Consider the following 11,882-nt stretch of genomic DNA (forward strand, 5'->3'; position numbering starts at 1 on the left):
AAAGTTACATGAGTTCAGCTTTTAGGCATGCAACCCAACAAAAAGAAATATAAGCTAAAAATAACTAAAGATGGATGACAGCCTCCACGAATAATGCGAAGGTTAACCTTAACAACAGAATTCACACGTAAAGATCGTCAGCCACAGGTCTCTCTCTTCGCAACCGTATCTGCAGGTATGCAAGTAAGAAGTGAGCTATATAAATATAACCCAGTAAGATCCTTGGCTCGCTACTTTAAGTACTCCTGGGACAAGTATTAGAAAATACAACAACACCAAGAACATATAGTTATTACACACAGGAAGTATATCATAATAAGATATCCAACGAGACCAATAATCATTCCTTGAAAACTATATATGTCAACACAATTTATACCAAGTACTTATCACCATTTGAAATCAAAGTAATTACCCAACACCAGAAGTTTTGGGCCACATACACAATGTGCCAAATATCAAGAGTATACATAATACTCGGGAAACATACACAATGTCCCATATCAAATCAAAAAGCATACACAATGCTCAAGGGAAGCATACACAATGCTCAAAAGAAAGCATACACAATACCCCAATGGAATTAGGAAGCACACACAATGCCCCAATCTCACAGTACACAATCATATCATATCACAAAATAATTTATAAAGGAGTATTAGTATTCTCAAAATAGAAAGTATATGTGTCTGGCCTTTAAGACCGAAGATTCTTCCAAGCACACACTCATCCCAATATATTGACCGGGCAGATATAAATATATCTTAAAATTAAATTTGAAAAGTAAGCAACCAAAGCTTAAAGTCTCACTTACCTCATGAATGACAAGTTCCTCAACCTGGCAATGTGTAGTACACCAACCAAACAGCCTCCAATGATTTTAATCTAATAAAAATATTACTTAACGATGTCAATTGTGCTAGCCGATGTCAAGTCTCAATACTCCTAACCTTCTAGTTTAAAGCTAAACCTTAGTATCTCATAGCTTAAGAGATGAATAAAAAATTATCTCTATCCAACCTAATTTCTCAATAATAATCTCATAAAAATTAGTTACCTAAATATTTGATCTCATTAGCCATAAACATTATAAGAAACTCTTAAATGCGTATTCAAAATTCCATTGCAAAGTTGCACAGCAAGTACTTTTGATCTAAAGTCAATTAATATCAATACAAAATTAGGAGTCCCACAACATGAATATGATCCCTTTTCTCTCTCTACTCATTGCTCAATTATTACATCATCAAAAATAATCATTAACTAATTAATAGCTTCCACTCTATCTCGATAACTCCATTAGGACCAATCTTTCGAAATACTATTTGTGTGCACAGTTTTCGCGCTAAAGAATTAGGAACAAGATATGTACCTTATAAATATGAAGTTTCGCAATTAAGTGTTACTGGCTAATGTTATTTTACGTCGTTAGCTCGCTCTCTTCCAAGAGTAAAGAGATCAATTACCCTAATTCTTTTCTTTTCTACTCCTTTGAAGAAGTTACTGCTTTTGAAAACTTAAGAAACTGTTTACCCTACCTTTTACTCCCTCATTAGAATATGCAGCCACAAATATAAGAGGAGAGGGTGTTTGTCTTTTGAAGGGTTTTTGTCTTTTGGCTTGCCCACTTTAATTATATTAATTAACAATAATAATAATGGCTAATTATCCACTTACCCCTCATTAAAATCTGGATTATTACAAGACTTCACTCTGTTGCTGCCTTCAAACTCCTCCCTCAGTTTATCCCAGGCCTCCTTAGCTGTTTCACAAGCCATAATCCTTGTAAACATCACTTCCGTAAGACGAGTGTATGCAAGTGAGAGATTTTGGAGATCTAATCACTAACTCATCATACTTTTTGATTTCATTGAGAGTTGGGTTGACTCTCAATGGCTGGACAGTTGGTTCTCCTTTCTCAACGACCTCCCACAAGTTGAAAGCTTTCAAATAAGCCTTTATTTTAATGGCCCAAATATGATAATTTTCGCCAGAAAAAATCAGAGGACCCATCATTGGTTGATTTTCTGGTGCCATATTTTTCAGCAAACAGATCAAAGAAAAGAACCAGCTATAAGATGAGCCAATCAACAAAATCAGATTCAGATTCCGTAAGAAATGGGCTCTAATACCATGTTAGAAGCAAGGCAAGATGGGAATCGTAAAGGCTACGAGCTGAAAACAATAAAACTGCAGTTGTAAATTGCTACAAAACTGCGGGGAAGAAGAAAGGGAAGATGAAACTTTTTTAGTACTCTTTTATATTTCTAGATAGTTCATTACATGGGTTATACATACATACATATACATATATATATATATATATATACATACATACACACACACATATAGTGAGTGTGTGTGAGAGAGAGAGAGGATTACAAACCACAAAATAAGTAAAAATATCTCACACTAACTTGTGACATATGTGCCCATTAACCACCACTCATTTTAATTAAAAAGACTTGTCTACTACAAAAAATTTACTGACTAGGAGTTTCTAGAGAAATCTTAATTTTTCTAACAACTTAGTGTTCGAGGATTCCAGTATCTTTATAGTTATGTAATTTAGAGTATCTCCATTTCTATTTGTTCATAGATCGATCAATGCACATGTCTCAATCTAATATTGTTGTTGTTGCTTATTTGGTTGGGAAGAATGGAACTTCTTGTCTCCAAATTCATTTTTTCCTTGTTTGAATGTAACTTAGAAAATTAAACAGCATAGAGGCTGAAGATATGATTGAAATTCATACATATAATGTTTTTAATCATAGGGGCCGCTAAAGGGTAAGACTAGTAAACCATTTGCTTTAAGCTCCAAAATTTTGAGGCCTCAAAAATTTTATTGTGAAATATATTTCAGAAAATTATCTAGAAGACAAATTAATAAAGAAAGCAAAAACTATCTATTTTTTATCAAAAATATTTTAGAATTTGAATTAAACAATTCAAACTTCATATTAATAAATAAGTTTTCACAACAGTTTTCACAACAACATCCAAGTTAATATATTACAAACAAATGACCAACATCTTATTAACTAGAATTAATCTTTACCTTTATTATAACCATATTAATATATAAAGTGAAAGATTATGTTTCTTTTTAAAATACTACTCCAAAAACAATTAATATATAAGAATAAAAAAGACAAATCTAAATTATTATAATATTAGTTTTGTATGTATATATATATATATATATATATATATATTATAATATTAGAAATTAAACTAGACAGTCGAGTAGACCGAATTAAAATATCCAACTTGAACGCAAAGTAAAAATTCTGGATCTGCTTATGAAAATCTCTCATAGATTGCTCCTAGACATGTCTAGTTCCAAAAAGTTTATACGTCATAACAAACATGTTTTTTAATTCATTTGTTAGGCTCTTTTGTTTCTCCTTTAATAGTATAAATATAAATGCATTTTAACATTAATTTTGATCTTGAATATTCAATGCATAAAAAAAACAACCCGATGTATTAAACATTCGATTACACATGAATGCAAATCATACATAATTATAGATATTCAATGCATATGAATATTAAATCTGCTCAAAAACAATGTATCTTTTTCGTATCTTTCTCCAAGCAAATCATGTGAGATCACTACTTAATTGTGGATTCTTTTCCCTCTTCTATTTCAAAGCTTGTTAAAAACCACACCATCCAACTCCTCCATATGCTCTCACAAGTTCCTCAACACTCAATCCCCATGAAAGAACACCAAGTAACATCCAAAAGCTCACACACAATGATTATCAACAAGCTCATATTATCCTGTATTTTCTTCATCTTTCTCTTGTACTTGATACTTAGAGCAAATTCCCCATCATTCAAGCTAAGAAACTTATCAATAAGCTACCCATCGACATGCAACAAGATTCCGTCATCTCTGGCGGAATCACTTCTCCACTATGCCACTACCAATAGAACAATCCAACAACAACACGCAGAAATATCAGTAACACTTAGGGTCCTTGAGAAGAAATCACCATGCAATTTCTTAGTCTTTGGGCTTGGACATGATAGCTTAATGTGGAGTTCATTAAACCATAATGGACGAACCATCTTCATCGAAGAAAATATACATTGGATCGACAAAATTACAAAAGAAGTACCTTCACTAGAAGCTTACCATCAGATTTATGACACTAGACTTGATCAAGCTCCTGAGCTTCTAAGTATCGGTAAAAGAGAAGATTCTTGCAAAAAGCTTGTAGGTGATCCAAGAAATTCTAAGTGTCCACTTGCCCTAACAAATTTTCCAAAAGAAGTGTATGAAATTGAATGGGATTTAATCATGATTGATGCACCAACAGGTGCATATTATGACTTACCAGGGAGGATGAAAGTAATATATACTGTTGGATTATTGGCTAGGAACAGAGAACATGGAGAAACTGATGTATTTGTGCATGATTGTCTTAGGTATGTTGAAGATAAGTTCTCTAAGAACTTTCTTTGTGAAGGATTCATTAAAGAACAAGTTATGAATCTTAGGCACTTCACCATCCCAAGTTATAGAGGTGGTTCTATTAAGTCCTTTTGTCCTTAAGTCCTAGTCTAGTCGAATTTTATCACACTGAATTTTATTTTGATTTGAGAGTCTTTTAATTTCCATATAGTTTCATTTGAACGAAAAAAGATTCTTAGGTGACAGCCAAGAATACATGTATTTAATTTATTTTTCCTTTTTATTTTATATATTCTTGAAAGATTTGATGTGGGTTTATGCAAAATTTTCTGGAATGAAATCATTTCCCTAGTGGATTTTTTTAGAATCATCACTTTTTGTGTTTCTCTTTTCGACATTTATCCGAATCTTAAAAAGTTGAACTTAGCTATATTCCCACCATTCCTAGATTTTAAAATAGTTGCACTTGACCATATGAATCAATTAAAACAGAGATATATTTGTTTTCAAATTTTCATAAAATATTTCCTTTTTTAGTTATTTCTTTAGTCTGATATTGTTTTGTTCTTAGAACATTTTAGACAAATTGTGAACACAATTTTTGAAGTATATAAAGCATGTTGCATTAGTTGTAGATGGAAACAAAACATAAAAATATAACTCAAAAGAAATTAATTATTCATAAAAATGGTTTGATCAAAAGATCAATTTTAGCCACTGGAGTTGGCAAGGATGATAATTGATATTGATAAAATTGAACATCCAATTTTTAGGAAATGGAGATATCATTTCTATTCCACCTTAAATAAATTAAACGTACAGGCCAATTATTCGATGTAATTGATTTATTTAATTTGGAAAAATTTTCTTTCACGGAAATAATTATATTATTAAACTAATATCCCTTTATCTTAAATGTTTCAACAAATATGTAAGCAAGAAAAGAAATACATATATATGATATAAATTGATGATCGTAAATCAGCAAGCACAAAAAATTGAAATATGCTAGTAAATCACTTAGGGTCCATTTGGTTATGAGATATGAAATCATGATATAGAATAATTTGAGGTGAGTTGAAGTTTTGTTTGGACATGCAATTTGAACTTTTAAATTGTATGTTTTCTCATAAACATGTAAACTTTACAAGTTGTGAAACTTATTAGATTTTTTTCAAATTATTATATAATGTTATCAAATGAGCAAACCATAATTGATAAATAGAATATCGTAATGTGCTAAGGTATTGCATTGATAAAATTGCATATCTCCATGCTTTTTTATAAATTAATGTTTGTGATTACAAACTTTCAAGTATACATAATTTTATAAAGATCCACTAGTTAAGTTGTTCTTTAATATAAGTCTTTCACATGATACGTACAATCTTTTCACATCGAGCATGAGTTTTTTTTTACAAAATATAAGCTTATGAGTCAAATTTTATTTTAAAAAAAAAATAACTTGAAATCATGATTTGGATTCTAAACCATGTTTTTTTCTTTTTTTGAAATTTTGGATACATTTCATTGAGTTGAAAATTATAAGATGAAATCACATATCCAAACACTTAATTATGATGTGAAATTGCATGTCCAAACGTCTAATTAATTTATTATTGAAAAATTAGAGATATTAACAATATGTATTTGCTCAATCGATGGTGTTTGATAAAAAAATTATGATGTTAAAACTTAAAGGTACGAGGATTTTACTAGCTCAGCTGATTGATGATCAAAACTTTTATTATTTACTTTGAAAACTTTCACCAATTTTAGATTCCTTACGTTATAATCTCTTTTCCCTAATGCCAATTTTGGAAAGAAAAAAAAAAGGTGATATTAGAAGTCAAATTTTACAAATTGTACAAGGTAAATTTGTCAATCTTCTATATATATTATAAAGGACGAAGCACCTGAAGAAGCCAACTGGCAGCATAAGAATAAGCCACTTGGCAAATTTTAGGACAAAATTTATAATATTGTAATAAAAAATTTAAAATTATTTGAATTTAGAAATATTAGGCTTTTAAAAGAAAAAAAAAATTTCATTAGTTTAAAATAAAAAATTCATAGTTGAAGAGTCCAAATAAACTCTAAATATTTTATAATGATAATAATCTATAAACAAATAATATTAGTAGTAATAATAGTAGTACATACGTGTGATAGTGGTAGTATACTAATAATAATAAAATATAATAATTTTTATTTTATTTTTGGGTTTTCCCTCCGATGTCCGGTACCCATATTGGAGCCCAACTAATCCGAATTCGCCAGATAGGGCCCCATTCGGGGGGTAGCGCTCCCAACAGAGTTTTCTCCATACTTAGGATCGAACTCTCGACCTCTGGTTAAGGGTGGAGCAGCCCCATCCGCTGCACCACAACCCATGTTGGTAAAATATAATAATAGTAGTCGTAATAATAGTAGTACATACGTGTGATAGTGGTAGTATACTAATAATAATAAAATATAATAATAATAATAATAATATAAATAAATAAATAAATAAATAGTATATTTAGGTATTAAAAAATTAAACTTATGTTAGACATTATAAGATAAGTATGTACTATGTTTGAAAATTATGGATAAGGAAGAATAATAATTCATTTTCTTTTAATAAATAGATATTGTATTTGAATTTGAATATAAATTTAAATTTGATTTAAATGAAATTTAAATAGAAGTGGATTTCTCTTTTCTTAATATCTCTTTTATATCTATATAATCAGTAGTAGTGGTGGAATCAATAATTATGATATGTAAAATTGATGTCATTTGAGGGGAACTAACTTTCAGTGCTTTGCTACTACTGTTGATGGATGATAGTTGTTGGTTCACTTGATACTTGATTGCAAGATTTAGATTGTACTCAAGCAGTTTCATGAGACAGGCTAAAACTGTTTTTTCAGTTCTTCTATCACTCATGTCGATATTACCTATGATGGGAAGTGGATATTAGGGACAACTGATACTTATTTGATATTGGTATGCACCTTATTTGTTGACAGGAATGGAAGTATTAAAACTAATTTTGTTGGCCGCATGGGGAATAAGATTTCGGCTCCAAGATTTTTAAATCTAAACTCTCTTGATTCACATATGGCTGGAGCTAACAAGTTTTGCAGTGCTCAATTTTCATGGGTATGATTCTTCTTTTCTTTTGCCCTTCTCATTTTTACTTTGCAGCAGTATATTTGACTATCATGCCTATTTATTTTCCTTTGTACATAATAATTTTGCTTAGTCCATTCCTTATGATGTATGTTAAAAGGAAAGGACTTGACATTGAGGTGTCCTGTTTGTGACGCATATATATTAAGTGTCCATGTCTTCATTTTCGCTTAAATAGGAATATGACAACCATAAATTTCTAGATGTCAGTAGCTATTGAATGTGGTACAGTTTGCAGCTCTAGAGTGACTTCTCCTCTTTCACAAACTTATCTCGTTTAAAATTTAAGTTATATAATATATTTAAATATTAAATTAAAGATGAAACTATAATAATAATAATAATAATAATAATAATAATAATAATAATAATAATATATGATAGTTTTAAGGAAAAGTGCAAAATAATTGGGCAATTATAATTTTGTGTTAATAATAACTTTACCATTGAATCCTTTAAAAAGAATACATGCATAAAAGGGTTAAATTATCAAAAGATAATTAGACCAATAAATTTTTAATTTTAAATTAAAAAATTATAAAATAAAATTACATATTAGAAATAGTTAGTTATCACATTAGAGAGTTTTAATTGGACTCTTATTAAGTTTTGAATTAAAAAATTAAGTATTTGAATTTGAAATACATTATCCTTTTAATAAAAAGATTTTCATTATCTTAAAAATAGAAACGGAAAGAAAATAAAATAAAATAAAATAAAAAACGTGCCAAAAAAGAAGATAAACTATCAAAAGACAATTAAGACTAATAAATTATTAATTTTAAATTAAAAATAATTATAAAATAAAATTACTTATTAAAAATGATTTGTTATCACATTAGAGAGCTCTAATTGAACTCTTATTAAGTTTTGAATTGAAAAATTAAGTATTTGAATTTGAAGTCATTATCATTTAAATAAAAAAAATTGTCATTATCATTTAAATAAAAAAAAATCCATTATCTTAAAAATAGAAACTCATAATTAGAGAGTTCTAAAACAAATTTGTTATTTCAAACTTATCTATTTAAAATTTAAATGCAATAAATATAGTTAAATATAATCTTATATTTCATAAACTTATCTATATCAAATATAATGATAAATAGATTATTATTATTATTATTATTATTATTATTATTATTATTATTATTATTATTATTATTATCATTATTATTTAGAAATATAAATAATATATATTTTTGTGTGTATCTAAAATTTATCCTTACTCGCGATTATTTTAATATTGTAAATATAAATTAAAATTTAATAATTAAATTCAAAGTATATATCTATTTGAAATACATTTATATATCTAAGTTGTCAATTTATTTTTTATAAAAAAAAATTAACAAACAAACAAAAGAAAAAAAAATAAAAGAAAATAAAAACGTGCCAAAAGAGAAGAAGATAAACTATCAAAAGATAATTAAGACTAATAAATTATTAATTTTAAATAAAAAATAATTATAAAATAAAATTACTTATTAAAAATGGTTAGTTATCACATTAGAGAGTTCTAATTGGACTCTTATCAAGTTTTGAATTAAAAACGAAAAAGGTTTAAAAATACCCCTGAACTATCTGAAATAGCTCAAAAATGCCCCTCATTAGATTTTTGGCTCAAAAATACCCCTTCGTTAAATATTTGGCTCAAAAATACCCCTCCCCCCTCTAACGAAATTCAAAAAAGGATCAAAAATACCCCTGAACTAACTGAAATGACTCAAAAATACCCCTCTGTGAAATATTTAGCTCAAAAATACCCCTCCTCTTAACGAAATTCCACCAAACATGTCACCTAGATAAAAAAAACTACGTGACTATGCCACATTATCATCCACATGTAAAATGTTAGTATTTTTTAATTATATGACATTCCTTTCTTCTTTATTTTTATTTTTATTTTTATTTTTATTTTTTTGCAAAGCAGTGAAACGAAAAAAATTAAAAAACCGATCTTTTGCTAATTACTTAATTAGTGTTTTAAAAGTTCTAAATTTCACCTTTTCATTAGTGTTTTAAAAGTTCTAAATTTCATCTTATTATTGTCGTTTGGGATGAGGGACAGCTTGATCTTGATATGATGTTAACTCGAAGGAGCAGCTAGAATTTTAACTTTTAAGCTAGCAAATGTTGATATACTAATAATTGAGTTGAATTTACTACATGCAAATTCATTTTTAAAATAAATAAATTCCTTTTAACACTTGTTTAATCATTCGAAATGAATTCATTTTTCTAAATTCAGTTTTGATGAATAATCTTATTATTTTTAGAACAAGTTTGAAAAGAAGTAAAATGACTAATATTGATAAATTATTCTTTAATTATGTCATTCATTAACTTTTTGAAGATGTGTGTCACATTCAAAGATTCATTAATTTTAGATTAGAGGAGTTATTTATTAAATCATTTCAACATAAGCAGTTTGAGTAAAAGCTAGCAAAGTCAAACACATCTTTTGAGTAACTAATTTGAAGTTTAGTTTGAAATTTGTTACTTTTACGAGTAAATCTTAATTTTAACTTTTATAATGACCTAATAATTAATGGGTTTATCAGTTTAATAAGACTCTTTTGTTGGGTTTCACACTTTTAAACCTATTAACAGGAAAAAACTTATTTTTTAGATGATCAAAGGAATTTGATAATAGTGATGTTACATTTAATAATTTTTTTCAAAAAAAATATTATGTAACCACCGTCTGTCTACTTTGATTAAAAATGAAAACGCCGCATAAGTTTTGTCCGTTTCACTGACGTTTTTAAATAAAAATAAAAATAAAGAAGAAAGGAATGTCATAAAATTTAAAAAATACTAAGATTTTACATATGGATGGTAATGTGGCATAGTCACGTAGTTTTTTTTATCTAGATGGCATGCTTGGTGGAATTTCGTTAAGGGGAAGGGTATTTTTGAGCCAAATATTTAACGGAGGGATATTTTTGAGCCATTTCAGATAGATCAGGGGTATTTTTGATTCTTTTCCGAATTTCGTCAGAGGGAGGGGTATTTTTGAGCCAAATATTTAATGGGGGTATTTTTGAGTTAAAAATCTAACGAGGGGTATTTTTGAGCTATTTTAGATATTTCAGGGTATTTTTGAGCTTTTTCCGAATTGAAAAATTAAATATTTAAATTTGAAGTCATTATCCTTTAAATAAATTATTTTTCATTATCTTAAAACTAGAAACTCATAACTTATCTATTTAAAATTTAAATTCTATAAAATATAGTTAAATATAATTTTATATTTCATAAGTTTATCTATATCAAATATAATGATAAATATATTATTATTATTGTTATTATTATTATTAACTAAAATTTTGATAAATAGTCTCTAAAATTTTGATAATAATGAATTAAAGGAATATCAAAATATAAAAATTTAAGTAACTTAAATTAGCATTGTATGTTTTGAAATAAGCAAGAATATAAATATCAAGAAAATGGTCAAAATCCCCCCCCCCCCCAACTTTTACCCCAAATCCAACTACACACTTATACTTTGTGGGGATGCTATGACCCCCCTGAACTATTTTAAAGAGGAATTATTACCCCCAAAAACCTGACAATCATTTATTTTGGATAAGGTGTGATGCACGCGCCAACAACATTTTGACACGTGTTTTTTTGTTTAAAATTAATTTTTATTTACTTTCTTTTCCATTTTTATCACTTTTTATCTTTTTTCATCATTTTTTCACCATTACTTCTCATCTCTTCTCCTTTTCAAACATTATTATTCCTACTTTTATGCAAATAATTTTTTGACGACCTTGAAGTGGAAAATAATGAACAATACCGAATTTAAAATTTTCAATGATCTTGAAGTCGAAAATAATAAACAACATCGAATTTGAAAATTTCTGACAACCTTGAAGTGGAAAGCAATGACCATATAATTATTAAATTTTCGACGATCTTAAATTCGGAAACAACGAACAATACCAATTTCAAAATTTTCAACAACCTTGAAGCCGGAAACAATGAACAATACGGAATTTAAAATTTTCGATGACCTTAAAGTTGGAAACAATAGAGAATTTTAAAATTTTCGACGACCTTGAAGTCGGAAATACTGGACAATACCCATTTTAAAATTTACGACGACCTTGAAGTCAGAAATAATGGACAATATTGATTTTAAAATTTTTGATGATCTTGAAGTCGAGAATAATAAACAACATCGAATTTAAAATTTTCGACAACCTTGAAGTGAGAAACAGTGAATAATATCAATTTTTAAATTTTCGACGATCTTAAA

At 27.9% G+C, this 11,882-nt stretch overlaps 1 protein-coding gene across 1 annotated transcript; it reads left to right on the top strand.

Annotated features, from left to right (window-relative positions):
* Positions 1–3,681: 3,681 nt before the first annotated feature.
* LOC107856223 (glucuronoxylan 4-O-methyltransferase 3) lies at positions 3,682–4,670 on the top strand. The gene has a single exon (XM_016701212.2). It carries the CDS (start codon positions 3,695–3,697, stop codon positions 4,568–4,570), a length of 876 nt encoding a protein of 291 aa, XP_016556698.2. The 5' UTR covers positions 3,682–3,694; the 3' UTR covers positions 4,571–4,670.
* The last annotated feature ends 7,212 nt before the right edge of the window (positions 4,671–11,882 follow it).

Source organism: Capsicum annuum, chromosome 1 (assembly GCF_002878395.1).
Source record: "Capsicum annuum cultivar UCD-10X-F1 chromosome 1, UCD10Xv1.1, whole genome shotgun sequence".
Lineage (NCBI taxonomy): Eukaryota > Viridiplantae > Streptophyta > Magnoliopsida > Solanales > Solanaceae > Capsicum > Capsicum annuum.

Bases quoted from the DNA above. Each gene is read 5' to 3' on its own strand.
- LOC107856223 (XM_016701212.2), top strand. From the start codon at position 3,695: ATGCTCTCACAAGTTCCTCAACACTCAATCCCCATGAAAGAACACCAA.